Raw genomic sequence first — 20437 nt, forward strand, 5'->3', positions numbered from 1 at the left:
TACAAGAGCCAGTCACCGTGCCAGCAGATTGAAAAAGTGTCTTAGACATTGGCAGTGAAAGATATTTTCTGAAGAACTTCACAGTTTTGCTACAAACACCTAGTAAAATAAACTCTGGAAGTTTTGCCCTTTCCTGGGAAGTTAGAATTTTGAGTGGGATTATTAGAATGCACAGATCCAATGACAAAGCAAAAATCTATTTGAAGTAAAAATTGCCAAGAACTTTGTTTATTAAGACTTAAGTGCAGATGACTCTAGGGAGTGTGTATACATTGAGAGATGTCTCTTAAACCTCCCCGCGGCAGTGGGCTGCACTTACGTAGTGGTGGACTTTTCAATACATGCATTTTGTTTTCAGCTGCCTGTTCTCACTGCAAGGAAAGGAAAGAAGAGAAGAGGCTTAAGTCAAAGAAGCAAATATTTTATTTTGTATAAAGCAAGCAGAGGTCAGAACACAGCTTCCCATTACAGTGTACATCGAATCTCTGTTTCTCATATCATTGTCTTTTGGTCAGGCATAGCATAGCATGCTCCAGACAAGGAGGAGCCAATGACAGGCACCTATGTATCGGTCTTCTAATAACCATGAAATTATGAATGCTTTAAATAAGACCTCAACTTCTTGAAACTAAAAAATGAAAAAGATGTATGAAGAGGCATGTTCAGTGACATGGTTCATACCACGGAACTCAGAACAAAACAATTCTCAAGCTACCAGCTGAAATGTAACTGCAGCTACTGATGCCACATTCTGTTCGGAGAGGCTGACTCCCACGTGGGACTGGCAATACCGAGAGCCACTCACTGGTTATTCTATAGAGTTTCCTAATGCGAACAAACATCTGTCCTTTCTGTGCTAGCTAACAGCATCAAAGTGACATTTCTCCTTTTGGGCACTCCTACTCTCCTTTCCGAGCAAAGGGCATGCTTTTTTGGCTGGTTGATGGCTTTATAGTTTATAGACCCCACTTACTTTATTAAAATGAAATCTGGGGGAAAGTGAGACATCTTATTATCCAAATGCAGCTTCCCATAAAAACATATTTTATTACGGCGTCCTCCGCTCCTGTGTTGGCTTCGCAGATTTGGTCACAGCTTGACATCCAATAAGTTTTTCTAAAGGCTGCATTTTTACAAAACATTTTTCTAATCTATTTCAAACACAGTTCCGGTTATGATGTATTCATTAGGGAGTTTGCTTTCAAACCTGGATTGTAGTAATAAATCTTAATTCTGAAAGCATCAAAGGAAGTAAGAGAATTGTATTCAATTGGTTGTCAGAATCAAACGCTGAATACAGGAAGTGAGAGTGACTAGAAGCAAAATCTACCTTCTCTGGAGGGGTGAGTTTCGGGGCTCAGGCTCATCAATGATTTAGATTAATAAAACAAGTAAAACGGTAGAGATGCAGTCTCAAAACGTCCCAGAGCCACATGATGTAATTCAGAGTGAGAAGAGCTAGGTGAGGAGATTCCAGCGAATAGGGAAGGGCAAGGGGCTAGGTGAGGCTCAAAGCAGTCTGTTCAGAAGAGACTCCCTTGCTCTTCCATCACCGACAGCAGTGCAAGGTGGGTGTAAAACGCGGCTAGCTCCAAATGGCGGTGCGTCATGCCCACCGCGCACTGGTGTCAGTGGGGAATTGGGCTGCCTGCATCTAATGCTGTCAGAGCCGTCACTTCATGGGGCAGGACACTTCGTCCTCTGGCCAGGTGCAAAGCAAAGACCAGGTTCTTAAACTGCTCACTTGGGACCAGATCCTGCCTGGTCTGTATGCTGTACAAGGGTCAGGAAAGGGCAAGGAGCCTCCCTTTATCCCTTGTACAGCCTGAGTCAGGGCTAAGCACAATGGCACTCCGCACGCGCAGGACAGCTGCACAGCCTGCTCTCTCCATGCCCTGCAAATGGGGTTGCGGGAGGGGAGCCCTGGTCCCTCCCTTCTGCACACTGGCCCCTGGAGCAGGAGCAGCACATGAGGAAGGGGAGGCATATGCAGTCTTGGGGCTACTTCTGCTCTGGCCAGGATGTAGCCCTAATTTGGTATGGAGGGACTGCCAAGGGATGTTATGTTAATGCAGTTTATCAATAAAGCCAAGTAAAAAGGTAGATTCTGGTAGAGTTTTGCTTATTAGCCAGGCTAGGCTATTCCAGACCAGAAGCCTCGGGAGATAAGAATTTGCAGTGGAAATGCTGGCAGAACCTCTAGCTGAGTGTCACAAATAGCAAACCTATAACAGCCGGCCCAAGGTAACCGTACAGACGGGCCGTGGTTAGTATAGCGGCAAGTTTACCTTAATCTTTTCCTAGATATTTCATCATAATGCTATTGACATCTTCTTCTTTCCCTTCTGCCTCCCATCGCCTTTCATCTTTAGCACCTTCAATGATCAGTTTTCCGGCACATCCTTCACCTTCTGATCTTTGAATCTTTGGTCGGCTCTTGATGCTGTCGGCACTTTTAAATGAAATGATCGAGCCAGAGGATGAAGATGAGTCGGAGAGGTTTCCAGCGTCCTCTTTGGCCTTTGAAATGGTCTTTATTTCAGACAAAAAAGTGCTGACTGCCATATCCTGGTCTTCAAAATGAACGCTCATTGGCCTCTGGCCTTCTCTCCTATCCGTGATAGGTCTGGACAAACTGCTTGTTGACTGGGATTTGCGAATTGCTGGAAGGAAGTAATCAGAATCAACATTTGTTCTCCTTTCATAGTTGAGAGTTGGTATTTTCCAAGTGAACGGGTCACTTTCCTTTCCTTTAGCCATAACATCACTGAATTTCTTACTCTGAAATACCAGAGAATCTTTCCCCAGATCAGCGCTGGCTGTGTCATCCAGTGATGGCTCAAGGTAACTTCTCCATGGCTTAAGTCTCGATGTATTGAACGTATCTGCTCCTACAGCTGGTGAACTCAACTTTAAGCAGGAAGTATCAATATTTTGTAAGAGTGAGTCACAGGAGCCAAACTTTGATATTCTTTTGAGAGCTGAGGAGCACGCTGGCTCTGTGTTCTCAGATGATATGCATTTTAAACTGGATGAAAGCACTAGGCTAGCTCCTGCAGGCACTCCTTCACTTCCTGTACTTTCATTGACTCCAAACTTTATTGGGAACTCATCATCCTCTTTGAAAGTCCTGCATCTTCTCAGGGAGGAGGCACCAGTTGTTTGGTAGATTGGCAGGGGAGAGGTGTCCTCTAATCCTAATGTTCCCTGCTCTTTCTCTGTTGCTTGTTTCCTCCTCAGCTCTTCTACATATTCAGAAAGTGCAGATGAAGAGCTTGGAAACTTCTCTTCCGCTGTAGGAGATGACCTCCTCATCACAGATGGAGATATAGCTCCTAATTTATCCATGGCTTTTTTCTGACTGTCAATCTCCTTATCCACAATTCTTCCTAATTCCCATCTTTGAGTGCCAGATAAATGGCTCACATCCTTGCCAGAATCCGTCTCATCCATAGTTCTTCTGTATTGCCCTCTCCAAGCACTCAGTGCAGAAGCTGGTCGGTTCATTTCTTGATCTTTGATTTCTTTGTTCACCCTAAGGAACAACGGAAAAAGATACATTTTAGTTTAAGTTACATGACTTAATGTAGCCGCAACGTCGGTCAGAAAGGCCACGTCCTGGTACCCAGAAGCCTGTTCTTACCTTCTAGTCTCACTTGAACCATTGCCTCTAAGTTGGAGTTGCTTATTGCAGGTAAACAAACTCTAGCTGTTTCATTAAATGTCACTTTTGAGCATAACTGAACTCATCATAAATGTCTCTGAGTAAACTAGAGACGCTAAAATGCATGAGTTAAGGTAGATCACGTCACAGACAGTGCACTTCATGAATCTGACATACCAAGACATGCCTCAAAATGGGTTGCTTTCTCAATACATTTTAGCAATACATGGGATTTATTTGATTTCTGTCACTACCCAAAGATGATACACTGAATCTTCCTGAAGCTGAATTATAGCGCACTATCCCAATGCTACTCCCTGGTATGTTTCTCCAGTTCTCCCTTTGGTAGGAGGAACTAATTATAATTGATAAGAGCAAAATAAATGCCTGGCTGTGGGCTGGATATGAACAGCACACACCATGGGACAAACTCCTTCCATTTGGGGGTATTTCAGGATTTGCCTTTCTAAAAACAGCTTTTTAGAATGGAACACAGGATAAAACCAAAACCTGCTCCCAGGAGATAGGAACCTAGCTGTGATGTAAAATTAGACTCCAATGAAAGAGCAAAGCAAGTGGTGCTAGTTAACCTTTGCTTTTTTGAACGTCATCTATTGCCCTGTTAAAATCAGCGCAATTTGGGGAGAATCCATTCGCCAGCAAATGGAAGACTTAAGCAGAGCTGGCAGATGGTGCCACAGAGACCTGAGGGGCAGGGGCAGAGGGGATATGGGAATTCCTTCTGCAAACAACCACAAATGCTGATTTTTAATTACAGGAGTGATGCAGGCACTGCTAATTAATCCCTGTCAACTGACAGCTATCGTTGTCGTAGCTATTATTAATGGAATGATGTTCTTAAAGCTAGTAGCTTTCACTAGTAAAGGAATACAGTGTGTCTTTAGAATTCCCTACTATTCTCTTAACAAGGACATGCTATCTTTTGGTAAACAGTATCAGCAAGTATCGGAATGGAACATTATTGTTGACGACTCTGGAGCTTTTTTTTTTAGGGACAGACACATTGAGCAGGAGGAAATGCAATAATCAGGTGACATGCCTCATTGAGAAAGGCTATTGGTGAAGTAACAGTTCCCACTGTCCGTGGAGATTCTCCAGGCCTCCACTAGGGATGGGAGATGCCTGCTCCTCTGAAAGCAGCCGCTCAAAACCAAGGCTTGATACTGACAGCCTGCCTAGCGGTCAAGCAGCATTTCTGGTTAGGATCCTATGGAAGGTGATGGCGAGAGGACTCCCTGACAGCCCCATCGCCACTACATGTCTCTGACTCTGGGCCATTTGGGTACAGCCCTGAGTCCAAGACACCACCAGGGCGATCTCCTCTCAGATGACAACGGATCGAGAGCCCGTGCAGATATTGTTATGTCTGCTCTTTCCTGGCTGAGTGTTGTGAGGAGGCAGTATGAGGAGGGAGCTTTTACTATCATGTGGTGCTCTGCAGAGATCCATCTTGCCTCCCTGATGGTTTGGTGGGTGTCTCAGGCTGTTGGGAGGGTGGATGAGGAGGCTGATTTGGTGCGCTGATGAGTGGTCTGCCGGTGGCTCAATCCAGATAAGAATGAGATGAGGCTGATAGGCTGGGGGAAGTGACTGGATGATGAAGAACCTATTCTTGCCCTAGCTTTACCTGAGGGTTTGTGCCCACCCCTTGTGACTCATGTTCCCAATCTGGGAGTCAGGTAGGATCTGCGGGTGCGTTTGGATGATGTTACAATACCACAGACCAGGAAAGCTTTATCCCATTTGTACCTGGTGAGATTATGAACCTTCCTTTTGGCTGTGGGATCTCATGGGCGTGTAGCCTGTGAGGGTATGGCCCAGCCACCATTTCAAATTAGTTGTAATTTAAGAAAAGTCCTTTTTGAGCTGGTGGACCTTTGCCTTCACAGAGCAGACTGTAGCATAACTCCAGAAATGCCCGGGATGCAAAACAACTACAGAAAGGCAATCAGTTAAAGAAGCAAGACGACCCCCCACCACCACACACACACTCCTTCCTCTCTTGTCTACTGCAGAAAAACTGCAAAAATTGACTGCAATCAGTGTTACCCTTTGTGCCACAAAGCTCTGGGTGAAATTCTTCAAAAAAGATTGCACACATTCATCTGAAGGCTTGAAAACACATTTTCCCCCCTATTTAATTTTAACGATATCTGAGAGGGGGAGTTCGCTTTGTTTCTTGTATGCAGCATGACTGACATTCTGAGGTGTTGTTGTATGTTTCTTCATGGTATATAATTTTGGATCAATAATATCAAGTAACAATCTTTAGAGTGCTCTCTCTCAGATTCTTGCCTGTGAAATTAGAAATGGAGTTTGTCAAAATGTATTTGCCCATAAAGAATTTTTTCGTGTTTTGAAGCTGGAAATACTGCTGAAAAAGAAGCCTAGAATTTTCTAACACAAAAGTATATTTTGTACTGCGACACTGCAGTCAGACATTATCAGTTAAGACCTATAATTTTCTATAATGAAAAAGCTTCTTGCGTTTGAATTTGTCTAACAGCGAAAAGAAGAAAATGTGTGGATAATCGATTAACTAAGATAAATAAACACCCGTGTGTGATGGAAGGGCTGATGTTTTCAAAACCACCGGTGGAGTTTTACCTTGACAATAATAAACCATCCTGACTAGGGAAGCATTCTAGTTGCTATGGTAACATTATGGTAGTGAATAACCGCAGAGACAAAGCAGGGCAACTTGACACCTGACTCTACTGACCACAAAGCAATTTAAATGTGGAAATGAGTTGATAACAAACTGGCATCCAAAAGCAACTGAAGAAGTCACAGGATAAGGGTGCATTTGAGCTGCTTTCCTTATTGCGTGACATCAATAAACATAATCCCAAGGCAGGGGAGGGCTGAGCCTCTGTACAACAACTGCTGCTCCATGCAGTCGTGGGCCTGTGATTTCCCAAAGCCAGCAACCTGAGACAAGGTGCGTCAAGGTTCTGCAGCAGGAGGAGGCCTGAGCAAACTGAGGAGCGAAGGGAAAGGCTCCTCAAATGGGAGCACCTGTCCAAATGCACAGGCCTCCCCACCCCTTCGACCGGTTCGTGAGCATCTCTTGGTCTCACTCCACCAGCCCTTTGGGTCAACGGACAGTCTCCTATTGACATCGGTGAGCCTGGGATTAGGTCCTAAGAACTCTTCCTGACACCTGGGGCTAGCAGTGATGGAGAGAGTAGCCATGAGCAAGGGTGGCTCTAGGTATTTTGCCACCCCAAGTACAGCAGGCAGGCTGCCTTCGGCGACTTGCCTGCAGGAGGTCCCCGGTCCCATGAATTCAGCGGCATGCCTGCGGGAGATCCACTGAAGCCGCGGGACTAGCAGACCCTCCGCAGGCCTTATCAAAAACAGATAGTTAAGGTTTAATGTTTCTCTTACCTGTAAAGGGTTAACAAGCAGGGACCCCAAACACCTGACCAGAGGACCAATCAGGAGACAAGATAGTTTAAAATCTCGTGGGAGAGAAGCGTTTGTTTTTGGGTTTTGGGTTTGGCTTTGTTCTCTCTGAGTCCTGGATGGGGCTAGAGGTGTAACCAGGTTTCTGCCAATCTCCCTGCTACAGTCTCTTATCTGTTCAGAATTGTAAGTAGAAAAGGCGGTCATAGTCTTTTAATTTGTTTTCATTTTCATTTGCATATGTGTACTTGCTGGAAGTAGCTTAAATTGTGTTTCTGCTGGAGAAAGTTTCTTTCTATTCTTTATAAGTTGAAACACCCTGTAACTTTTTAAAAATCTAAAGTGCAGAGATAAACCTGTTACTTTTTTCTTTTTTTTTTTTTTTATTAAAAGCTTTGCTTTAAGACCTGTTTGAGTGTTTTATCCTAGTTAAGGCTCAAAGAAGCTTGAGTCTGTATTGCCAGAGGGAGGGAATGGTAAAGTTCCTCTTTGTGTTAGATTCACGGAGTTGAATCAGGTGATCTCCTAGTGTTCCCAGGGCGGGAAGGAGCTGGGGAGGAAGGAGGGAGAGGGAAGGAAATGGTTTATTCCCCTTTGTTGTGAGACTCAGGGAATTTGGGTCTTGGGACCCCCAGGGAAGGTTTTTGGGGGAGACTAGAGTCGATCAGGCGCTCTACTCTAAGTCCTGATTGGTGGCAGCCTATCAGATCTAAGCTGGTAATTAAGCTTAGGGGAATTCATGCTAATACCCATATTTTGGATGCTAAGGTCCAGAATTGGGAATTATATATGACACCTAGTGGACCCTCCGCAGGCATGTCGCCGAAGGCAGCCTGCCTGCCGCCCTCGCGGAGACCAGCAGAGCGCCCCCCGTGGCTTGCCGCCCCAGGCACGCACTTGGCATGTTGGTGCCTGGAGCCGCCCCTGGCCATGAATCAGCTCTGCTTTCACCCAGAATGGTCCCAAGCTGCTGGACTTTCCCTCACTAAACAAATTGAGCCATAATAACTTCAATTTTTCTAGCATACAATAAAATTCTGGGGAATATGTGACAAGACTAAACTAGTATGCTGCACATACTATTGCTGTAGCCCTGGCTTTCATGCCATTTTCACTCACAGCCAATTCATGGCAGGTCCCAAACCATTCACACCATCTCTTGGCATCCTAAATTGTATCCTACAGAAACGCTGGTGCAATCCTTCCAAGAGGATGTACATGGGAAATGCCCCAGTCCATTTCTATGATTCCAAGCAAAGTTGTAAATTGCAGAGCCACTGGATTTCATCATTTTAACAGCCAGCTTTTCATACAGCAGCTTCACTCTTCCTTCTGGTTTTCAAGGCTTAGATAAAACTGCACTAAAGAGGCAAGAAACTCGAACCGCCCGTGAACATGAAGGGGTTAGAACTGGATATTCACTGCACCGTTCAATGTAGCAGACACATTATTTTATGAAAGTGTTTGGAGCCTGAAACTTAATGAACCGCTCACTTGTTTATTGTTTTCGCTATCTGTGATATTATAAAATTCAATAAGAGGAACCATTCTGCTTTTAGACCTTGTCCAAAGAGCAACTGTGAGATTCTTATTTGGTTCATGTGCAACATTAGCTGCTGCTTTCTTGCTTTCTTTCTTTTTTTTTTTAAGGCGAAGAAATGAAATCATACCTCAGGCCCTACTTAACTTGCAATATTGGGGAAACTGTGGATTCTGCAATATTAGGCTTTCACCGCAATTTTGTCAGCAGTAACTCTGTCATGTGTGGGGCTAAAAGTGGGACCCCGGCCACCCTAGAGCTGAGAGCTCTTGGTCCCTGCTCTCAGCCCTGGGCAGCCAACCGTGGAAAATCATGGGAAAGTAATAACGGATTTTATTGTTGCAAATAAAAAGGTCCATTATTACTTGTCTGCAATTTTCCATGGCTTGTCCGCCACTCAGCTGCAATTTTTTGACAATCATCCTACAATTCAAGTAGGGCCTTAATCATACCCCAAAAGCAGAGAATCCAGCTGTTAATGTCTCCCAATCAGGGTCACAGAGTTTAAGGCTAGAAGGAACTGCCAGATCATCTAGCCTAGCCTCCTGCATCTCACAGGCCACAACCACCATCCAGCATTCATGTACTAAACCCAGGAACCAAAATTAGACCGAAGTATTACAGACTAGATTAGATTTTTATGTGCCTCAGGCAGAAAACAGGAGGGACCAAGATGCACTAGTGCAGGGGTAAGCAACCTATGGCACGCATGCCAAAGGTGGCACGCAAGCTGATTATCAGTTGTACTCACACTGCCACTGGTCTGGGGGGCTTTGCATTTTAATTTAATTTTAAATGAAGTTTCTTAAACATTTAAAAAACCTTATTTACTTTACATACAACAATAGTTTAGTTATATATTATAGACTTCTAGAAAGAGACCTTCTAAAAACATTAAAATGTATTACCGGCAAGCGAAACCTTAAATTAGAGTGAATGAATAAAGACTCGGCACACCACTGCTGAAAGGTTGCCAACCCCTGCACTAGTGTCTGAGGCCCCTCTAATGGCAGGGAAATGATCCAGTGAGATAGACCCAGAGAATCCTGGCAAGTGACTTGCACCCACATGCTGCAGAGGAAAGCAAAAAAAAAAATCCAAAATAACCTTCAAGGTCACTGCCAGTTGACCTGGGACAAAATTTCTTTGTGACCCCACATGTGGCAAGCCAGCCAGCCAACCACCCAAGAGAGAGAATGCTCCTTGCCACCTCAGAGCCCTGGTCTGCCCTGCCCAATATCCCATCACCAGCCGTGGCCATCCCTGATGGGGGTAGGGGGAGAAGTCCCTTCCTGACCCCTGCAGGTGGCCAGCTGAAACTCTGAAGCATGAGATTTTAGGACCATAAAACAGAACCCGGAAGTGAACCCCAGGGCTGCTGAGCCTGCCCCTTATCACAAGCAATTCCATCCTATCATCACACTAATAAAATAGTTCCAAATCCTACTAATCTGCACCCTTTGAGAAAAAACCCGTTGCTCTCTGTAGGCATTCCACAGAGCACAAAGGATAGGGAAACCAGTCTGAGCATTCCTTGCTCCACTAGCCTGAACTGCCAATAATATAGAATATAAATATTTCTGCTCTGGGGTTTGTGTAATCTAAGGTTAAGCTAAAACCTATCAACATTCAGTGATAATCACTACTTTACGCCATCCAGAGGGATGATGGGATGAGTTAAGAGATCTGAGGCTAAATCAGTTGCCATTGTACATCTTAATAAGCGTTGTGAATGAGAGCAGCACAGAGACTGTGTAAATGGCATTCAGGAGGTGAAGGGATAGAGAGCGAATTCTGAGTTCTGCATCTCAAAACGAAGACGGACTTGACATGTCTGTGCTGCGATCTTTGTTATAGCAAGTGCTGTAGTCTAAGCTCTGTGTAAGCAAAAACTGCCTGAACAGTTTCAGCACTTTGCCCTAACGAACAAGAGTGAAATCCACCTCTGCAGCCAATGCCCCACCTAAATCTTAAGCAGTGCCTAGGTCTCATGCCTGACCTGTTCTGCTGGGGGGAATTACATTCCAGACTAGTAACAGCTGCCTGAAACCTGTGGAAAGTATTAGAAAACAAGCCTGGAGCCACAGTCAGATGCTGATTGCTGGCTCTAACAGAATGGCAGAGGGGAAGACTAGCTTAGTTGCCTGAGTCTGGACTCAAGCAACAATGTAGTCAGAACAGACATGTAAGTGAGAAGGGCAGAATTTCATTATTCCAGCCTTATTAACAGCATTTCCACACCTCCCAGAACACAACAGGGTCCTGTTTCCTGTCTCTGCCCTGCTCCTTACCATGGGGTGGACATGCTCAGCTTCTTCCCAGTCCTCCAAAGCACTCTCGGAAAGGAGTCTGGATTTCACACACACACTAAAATGAAGGGAAATCATTCTTCTAGCACAGACAGGAAGATGCCTCCCAAATTAACTGCGCTGGGTGGAAGAGGAGTGGTCTGTCTGTATTTCAATGTCTGTCAGGTGACTGCACATGGAATAAACCTGCTTCTGTACTGTTATTTGGGGGCAGCAACAGTCACCCTGTGTTTTGTCCTGCAGAACTTTATAGCAACAACATGTGCTCTCAGACAATAGAAGTGAAGTAATCCTGTGTAAACACCTCCAAAGAAAACCCAGCTGCAAATACATGCAGTGGGCTTTGGGAGGGTGTGACAGGCTATACTCTTATGTTCACCCTTTTTACAGGACTATGAGAAATTTTTTACAAAGTGTGCCTTGTGATGTATCATTTGAAAACTCATAATCTGCTGAACATTATTCTCCTGGTAAAACATGTGCATCAACATTGTATGTAAAGCGATAAGATTCTACTGTATAACATTGCTGTAACATGCTTCAAGCTTAGAGGCACAAACCAGTTCCTCAGAAACAAAAGATGAACCAACACCTAAGCCAGGTGTCAACAAAGCCGAGTGGACTATCATCTAGTTAAGCGGGCACTCTTTGAAAGGAAGAACAGTATAAGCAAGAAATTTAAATATTGGCAAAGAAACAGCTGGAGGTCCCTCCCACAGACCTCCTGTCACCTGAACGCCATCTGGAGATAATCCTCAAAGAGGAGAAAAAGATATAAGAAGAGAGAACACACAACAAAAATTACCTCTCTCTCCTCCCTTTCTCTCTGCTCAGCTCATCAACAGCACCTGTAAGACTGAACTGGCTGAGGGGTCCTGGTTTGGAAGCTTCCAGCCAGTAAAAGACTGCAAAGAGCATGTGGTGAGAAAAACCTTTCCTTTGAATTAATTTGGCTTGTTAAATCAGGCATTAGTTTACATTTTATCTTTTATTTTCTTTGTACCCAATTCTGACTTTTATGCCTCATTACTTGTAATCACTTAAAATCTCTTTTGAAGATAATAAAATTGTTTGATTGTTATCTAAACAAGTGTGTTTGGACTGATATGTTTGGGACTCTCCACTTGAGATAATAGGGTTTGTGTACAGCATTTTCCTTTGATGAAATGATGAACTTTCTATGAGTTTGTATTATCCAGAAGAAGAGCGCTGGGCAGTACAAGACACACGTTTCTGGGGGAAAGTCTTAGGACTGAGAATTTGCTGGTGTCATGCAATTCATGACTGACTGATCAGAGCATTCATGTAAATTCAACTGGGAGTAATTTACAAGCTAAAGGCTGTGTGTGAGCTGACCAGGAGTGGTTACTCTCACAGCAAAGCAGTGTAAAAGGCACTGCACGTTGGAGAATTGAGGAAGCACAGCTGTCCATCTTTCCAGATTACACCGTGGGTAATGTCACAGTGAGGGAACAGGAGAAATCAGAGTCACATCAGAGACCAGAGACACTGCAAGGAAACAGGTTAGACCAAGACGAATCCAGTAAGGGAGCGATCCTAGGCAGCACCTACTGCTCACAGATCAGTCCCTGGGGAGATTAGCACTGAGGATGGGCATGGGTTAAGGATCACCGGGAAGAGAGAATGAACCAGACCTTGTACAGACTGGATTAACAAAGTCATGCCTTGCACTTAAGCCTATGCAGAGGGTACACTTTTCTCAAGGAGGGCTCAGGATTTATCATGCTGCATTTACTAGGAAACCAACATCGTCTCTTTCTTCTGCAAACCCTTGAGTTGGCCCATTGTGACACTTTTGACAAGTCACACTGTACTTGGAAATCAGTTTAAGCTGCAGGTGAGTTTCTAAAGCAGGAGTTGGCAACCTTTCGGAAGTGCTGTGCTGAGTCTTCATTTATTCACTCTAATTTAAGGTTTCACATGCCAGTCATACATTTTAATGTTTTTAGAAAGTCTCTTTCTATAAGTCTATAATATATAACTAAACTATTGTTGTATGTAAAGTAAATAAAGATTTTAAAATGTTTAAGAAGCTTCATTTAAAATTAAATTAAAATGCAGAGCCCCCTGGACCGGTGGCCAGGATCCAGGCAGTGTGAGTGCCACTGATAATCAGCTCACGTGCCGCCTTCGGCACCTGTGCCATAGGTTGCCTACCCCTGTTCTAAAGTAATGAAACAGCAAGGACTATATTGAGAAAACACGTGTCATGTCTTCTCTGCACATAGTGGTGACCTATGTGGACTTTCTACCCAGCCAGTCTCTTCCAAGGGACACGAACAGGTAGTTCAAGGTCTGAAGCTTTTCTGCCAGTCGCTGTAGCAGAGCTCCTCACAACATGGCATATTCCCAGGGCTTTGTCCTCGCCTGAGAACAGCGCTCTTGACATATGGCTCTACTTTTTCTCCCCCAGTTACTGGGCATCTAAAAATAGCCAAGCGAGCAGATTCTGGCAGCTTGAGAAGTAAAAGCGAAGACCACCCAGCCACCCTGCTAGGAGGCAGTGCCCATCACTCCCAGCTCCCTGCACAGAACACAGTGGAAATTACATTCTTTGTTTAAATCTGTCGGCTTGTGCCTCTTGCACAGTGCACCTTCCCCTGCTGCGGCCATCTGCCCTATTCATTCCTGCACGCAGGCCCCACAGCATGGGGTACAACTGGGTCTGCCGTCAGAAGACAACTGGCAGGGGGCCGCCAGGAGTCCTTTCAGCTCAGACTCTTTGGCTCATTAGCAGGGCTACCGAGCTGTGCTTTAAAGGAAGGCAACTCTGGCCCTTCCCAAGCTTGGTGGAGTCTAGGCCAGCTGTCGGGAAGGGCTGACCTCCCACCCGGCCTGCCTTGGCGCTCTTGCTCGAGCTCTGTGTTTTATCCTGAATCAGAGTGGTTTGGAGTGTTCCCTTCTTCAGCTCAGGCTTGCTCACCGCAGAGCGCTTTGGTCAGCAGGGAGCTGCAGTGCAGAGAAGCTGGACGTCTGTTCTCAGGCCGGCTTGCTTTTCACCCGGAGCCTGAAAATGCCTCTTGAGACAGCCGGTAACAAGAAGACAGAATGACCTGCAGACTGCTCCCAACACGAGCGCTCAGAGAAGAATTGGGATTCCTGGATTGGACTGTGTGGGGTGAGCCCAAGGCTTGAATTGTGGTACGGGGTAAAGCAGGGCCTCCCACATGGCGCCTCCAAGCACAACCGCTCACAGAGACCTTTTGCTTAAGAAAAACAGAGAGCTCCGCTGCTGCCTTTTATTGCTGCCCCTGGCCGATTCCTGGCTCTAGCCAGGCCCCGTCAGAGAGCAGGTGACGTGACACAGGAGGCCGAGTGACAGCACTGGTGTGTAGGTGCCTGCAGAGTGACCGCACCCACTGGTTGAAGAAAACACGGCCCCCACTGGGGAGAATGAAACGTGCGTCGCACACGGCTGTGAGTCACTGCTGAGGCACAGCACGGATGTGAATCCCCGCAGGGCTTTCATTCTTAGCACTGCGTTTAACTTAACACAAGAGCACTTAACAGGCTCAGCCTAGGGCTGAAGCCAAATGTGCAAGGAACAATGGTCTGGGCTCTGTTCTAGGTTTCAAATTAACCCCTTCAGGTGCAGCTCCACACACCTAGCTGCAGACACAGGTCCTCATAACAAGCGGCTTTAAACTAAATGGGATCCAGAGCCACCAATAGTCTCCCTTCCCTCTACTCCAGAAGAGGATCAAGGCCCCATTCATAAGACTGCCCTGAAGCCCACATGTGTGAAAGAGTGAGCTGGGAGCTGACATGACGGAGGTACTCCAGGCAGATCAAGTGCCCCTAGTCAACCTCTCTCATAGTACTAGGACAAGGGATGTTCAGTAGAATTGAAAGGTGACTCATGTAACCCTGTGTTGTGTACGAAGTGATCTCTTTTATCAACCAGTGGAACTCATTGCCCCAGCAAACCACTGGGGTCAGCAGAGCATTCTCCAGGGCAAATCCCAAAGTGGACAGATATGCACTTTCTTCTGTGTTATCTGCTACTGGCCAGGATGCCGGCAAAGATGGATCATTTGCCCAGTGCAGAATGGCAATTTCTACGCTATGCAATTCTGGGTCCTAGTGCCCCATAGCAATTGGATTTGTTGACCGCTGCATCTACTGTTTGTCAACAGAATTTCTGTGAATTGCTGACAAAATATGTAGTTAGACTTTTTCTTTTAGTGGGAAAAGCAGGAGAAGGAAAAATAAACACAGAAACTGGAGCTGCCAGGGGCAGCATCTCCCCCGCCACTGGAACAGACAACAATCATTTCTGTTCTGCTGAGATCCTGAAAAAAAAAGACTGCATTAAAAACATGTACTGTTCAAACATTTATATTTATAGATGCACCCTGGAATAATCAATGTGCTTAAAAACTCCATGCTGGCAACAGCAACATCTGTGCCTCTTTTCCTGATGAATAAATATAGCTTCTGCGAGACACAGAGGAACCATCCCACCTTGTGTATGGAAGAGCTAACGTGACTTTTTAAAATGGCCGCTGTGAAATGGTCTGTGCGCTCCTGCTCTCTAGGTGCACCTGGCTCATTTATAATGCTGCTCCTGCAGCAGCTCCTTCACACAAAGCCTTCGGTTCTGTAACCTCCTTGTGAGGAAGATCCTGATCAGTGAGAAGGGCTCCAGTGATGGTCAGAGGATGGAGAACCTGCCTCAGGGGAGTAGGCTTAAGTATTTTGTCTTGTTTAGCCTAACCAACCAGCCAATGGCTCAGGGGAGATATGATTGCTCTCCACAGATATATCAAAGGGATAACACCATGGAGGGAGAAGAGTTATTTAATTTAAGGGCCAATGCTGGCACAAGAACAAATGGATATAAACTGGCCATCAAGAAGTTCCTCTTCCAAGGAGAGAACTGGGGGCAAAAAAACCTAGACTGAAATGGAGAAGTTTTTGGAGGGGATGGTATGATGAGGTTGCCTGCAATGGCATATGGCCCAACCATGACTGCTATTAGCAAATCTCTCCAACAGCTAGAGATGCGACACTAGATGGGGAGGGCTTTGAGTTCCAACAGAGAATTTTCCCCCACATGTCTGGAGGGGGGTCTCACCCACATGCTCAGGCTTTAACTAATCATTATATTTGGGGTTGGGAAGGAATTTTCCGTCAGGTCAGATTGGCAGAGACCTGAGGGGGGGAAGGTTCACCTTCCTCTGCAGTGTGGGATGTGAACTAGGGTAAGTGGTGGATTCTCTGTAATTGGAAGGCTTTAAATCACACTTTGAGGATGTCAGTAACTCAGCCAGAGGTTAGAGGTCTATTACAGGAGTGGCTGGGTGAGGAGGTCAGACCAGATGATCAGGGTGGTCCCTTCTGGCCTTAAAATCTATAAGTGGGCAAATAGCACTTGAAAGACGAATGTTCTGCCCATGAGCTCATATCCAAACTGTGTTCTATGTGTTTAAAAACAAAGCAACCCATTGCAAATAGTGGCTTGACTCCCAAGCAGCCAGGCTCACAGGCTAGGCCTACCTGCGGTGCCAGTTCAAGACAACGGAGGTGCACTAGGATCACCCTCACAATGTTCTGTGCTGTGACCTAGGATTTGGATGTCACCTTTTTGCTTATGAAACAATCATCAGTGTAGCAAGGTGCTAAGAGCGACACAAATCCAAAGCAAAGACACAGAGAACAGTGACTAGTATTTCCATTTGTTACGTAAAGTGCCGTGCTGTCTTGGAGCAGCGATGGGGCTGCACTGCAGGTACGTATGCCAAAGGAGCAAAAGCCCTATTAATTCAAAGCAGCATCTGCTGCCTGGTGCATTAGCACAGGGACTGATTGGTTTTTACATTAAAATGCAAATAATGAATGTGGTCTAGTGCAACAGCAGCAAGGTCTTGTGCAGTAAGGAAACACTGCACAGGTGTGTCACCTTTCCTCCCAGGGTCCAGCAGGACCGGTGCTAGGGTTTTGAGCACCCTAGGCGGACAGCGATTTCGCCGCCCCGCGTGCTGGTCCCGTCGCTCCGGTGGAGCTGCCGCAGTGGTGTCTGTCGGCGGTCCACCGGAGCCACGCAAGCAGCCAACCGTCCGCAGGCACAACTGTGGCAGCTCCACGGTGCTGCCTGCCGCCCCCTCCGGACACCCTGGACTGCCAGCTGCCGCAGCGGCACCCTGACCCAGGGTCAATGCGCCTCCACGACAGCGGGCAGCCCAGGGTTTCCCTGGGCCAGGGGACCCCCGCCCCTGGGCTGCCGGCTACCAGGGTGGCGCACTGACCCAGTGGACACCCTGGGCTGCCGGCTGCCGCGGAGGCGCCCTGACCCAGTGGACACTCTGGGCTGCCGGCTGCCGCGGAGGCGCCCTGACCCAGGGGACACCTTGGACTGCCGGCTGCCGTGGAGGTGCCCTGACCCGGGGGACACCCTGGGCTGCGGGCTGCCACGGAGGCACCCTGACCAGGGGACACCCTGGGCTGCGGGCTGCCGCGGAGGCGCCCTGACCCAGGGGACACCCTGGACTGGGGGCTGCCGCGGAGGCACCCTGACCCAGGGGACACCCTGGACTGCGGGCTGCCGCGGAGGTGCCCTGACCCAGGGGACACCCTGGGCTGCAGGCTGCCGCGGAGGCGCCCTGACCCAGGGGACGCCCTGGGCTGCGGGCTGCCACGAAGGCGCCCTGACCCAGGGGACACCCTGGACTGGGGGTTGCCACGGAGGTGCCCTGACCCAGGGGACACCCTGGGCTGCCAGCTGCTGCCGGCAGCTCAGACTCCCTCTCTGTCTCAGCAGCAGCGGCTGCTCAACCATTTAAAAAAAATTGGGGGGGCGCTTTTTGGCGCCCTCAAATCTCGGTGCCCTAGGCAACTGCCTAGTCCACCTAAATGGTTGCACCGGCCCTGGCGCCCAGCACCCTGGGGTCCTTGCAGTGAACAGTCGTTATCACTCCTCTAGCAGGAAGCAAGGATTCTGGTCACACCCAGCAGCCACCTCCATCCCAATCTGTCTTTCCACCATGGATGAGCCATCTCTCCCCAGTTGTACAGATTGTGCTCCTGTGATAGTTGGAAGGTTAGACGGTACTCACATGGATTAAAGAATGCCTCATTAACGTTACTGCCCTTAAAGCCCTGGCACTTTAGGCAAGAGTGCCTAGTAATGAAACAGCTCAGAAGTATGCCCCTATCCATGCGAACCGGAGATGATGCTGCAGACATGGGCAAATGCAGACTATGGATCAGACACGCCCTGCAGGGGGAAAATCTCCCTGCCCCAGTGCATTTTTAATGACTTGGCTAATAGAGTGGAGAGCACGCTTATAAAATTTGCAGATGACACCAAGCTTGGAAGGGTTGAAAGCACTTTGGAGGAATTCAAACAACCTTGACAAACTGGAGAATTGGTCGGAATTCAACAAGATGAAATTCAATCAAGACAAATGCAAAGTAGTGCACTTAGGAAGGAAAAATCAAATACACAGCTACAAAATGGGGAATAACTAGCTAGGTGGCAGTATTGCTAAAAGGGATCTGGGGATTATGGTAGATCACAAATTGAATATGTGTCAGCAATGTGATGTAGATGTGAAAAAGGCTCATATCATTCTGGGGTATATTGACAGGAGTGTCACATGTAAGACACAGGAGATAATTATCCCACTCAGCACTGGTGAGGCCTCAGCTGAAGTTCTGTGTCCAGTTCTGGGTGCCTCACTTTAATAAAGATGTGGACAAACCGTTGAGGGTCCAAAGGAGAGCAACAATGGTGAAATGACCTATGAAGAAAGGTTTAAAAAACAGGGCATGTTCAGTCTTGAGACACAGAAGGGACCTGAGTACAGCCTTCAAATATGTTAAGGGCTGTTGTAAAGAGAACAGGGTCAATTGTTCTCCATGTCCACTGAAGACAGGAGAAGTAGTCCTGGGCTTAATTGGCAGCAAGGGAGATTTAGGTTAAACAGCAGGAAAAACTTTCTAGCTCTCAGGGTAGTTAAACTCTGGAACAGGCTTCCAAGGGAGAGTGTGGGATCCCCGTCACTGAAGGTTTTTAAGACCAGGCTGGACAAACACCTGTCATGGCTGGCCTAGGTATACTTGGTCCTGCCTCAGTGCTGGACTTAATGACCTCTCAAGGTCCCTTCCAGCTCAGCAAGGACAAAGGTGTCAGATTAGAAGAGATTGACCCCATGGAGTGCAATTCAGCTGTTTTAGTAGTTTTGCACTAAGTTGGAAAAAAAATAAAAAGAGCCAATACCCTTGAAGAACTAGCAGCCTACGTGCACTGCAGTCAGTCAATTCATCTACTGATTTATATATTTTCAGTTAGAACGTGCGCACCATTGGGGGTCATGATGCAAGTGTGGGAGGAGAGAATTCTGCAAACCTGGTCAGCACCAGGCTTGCTGCTTTGCATGCTGCAGGCATTTTTATTTTGAGGATAGTGGCAGAATCAGCCTGTATTTTCCTACCCAGTCCTGCATTATGACAAGTCTTCTCTAGGATGTTGGTTTCAATTGCCAGAATTTTGTCAAATTATAATGACATAAGTTAAAACTTTTGATCTGTCCATGTGCTGAATATCCCTGTAGGTCTACAACCATCTGCTGCACCTCTGAATTTATCTGTAAACAAACTGTTAGATGCTGGAATTCAATCAAGACAGATTACCACCTCCTACTATACATTGATCCTTTATCGTAGCTACTGCAAAGGAAATCTAACTGGCCTCTTTCATACTGTGATAGTGCTTAATATTATATCAAGCAATCTAGTAATGTCTGTATCTGAGATTAGTATGTTGCACTGCATTTTATCCAGAGACAAGCAGAGGGGAAGCTGATATGCCCTTAGCAAGCAGTTATGAAGTGCTGCATGACAAAGAGGTCCTTTCTCCTGAATGAAATATCCCTCAGTTCTTGTTGCCATCCAGCACTGAGAAAGTTCTGTGCTACGCTGACATTTCTCTTGCTCTGAAGCAGTTCTCTGTATTATCTGCTATCTTGATTTGACGTAGTGACTATTAAAAGAGGCTTCAATCCTCACTCTCTAGCCACACACAGAGACAGAAACTAAATTTCATTTACAATTAATTACATTCTGAGAAAGCACTTTGCATACCAGAGGCTAATTTCTCCCTTGTAACAAGTTTCTGATTACTAGGTTGACATATCGTTTCTGGGAGCATTCCCACTAATAGTGATGTCATATCCTCTTTATTTTCCTGCCTGGGCCAAAGAACAGCTGGTTTGAAATTCTGTCTGGGATGCTGGAACATCTACATTCAGCAGTGATCCCTTCCTTCTGAGATCCATAAGGGCTGTGGGCCTAGCCTGACAGTGTAGAGCCAGTGACCCTACTCTGAAATGTACAGCCAGGTAGCGGCTCTGGGCTCAATTCCCACAATTCATTTCTCAGTGCTCTGAAAACTGATTGGAAGCAAGAGGGAAAGTTTAGGGACATGGGACGTGATTCTGGAACAGACCTTCTGGGTCGAGTCCAGCCCCAGCT

The 20437-nt window shown here is 46.5% G+C and overlaps 1 protein-coding gene across 1 annotated transcript in view; it reads right to left on the reverse strand.

The window, feature by feature from the left end:
- Positions 1 to 212: 212 nt before the first annotated feature.
- Positions 213 to 20437, reverse strand: part of MYO18B (myosin XVIIIB) — a 203622-nt gene continuing 183397 nt past the window's right edge. The window contains exons 43-44 of the mRNA XM_030583194.1: positions 2289 to 3535; positions 213 to 371 (exon numbers count right to left, since the gene is read on the reverse strand). Of these exons, the coding sequence (XP_030439054.1) occupies positions 2290 to 3535 (1246 nt within the window). The 3' untranslated portion in view covers positions 213 to 371; position 2289. The remainder of the gene's footprint in view (positions 372 to 2288; positions 3536 to 20437) is intronic.

Source organism: Gopherus evgoodei, chromosome 13, assembly GCF_007399415.2.
Source record: "Gopherus evgoodei ecotype Sinaloan lineage chromosome 13, rGopEvg1_v1.p, whole genome shotgun sequence".
Taxonomy (NCBI): domain Eukaryota; kingdom Metazoa; phylum Chordata; order Testudines; family Testudinidae; genus Gopherus; species Gopherus evgoodei.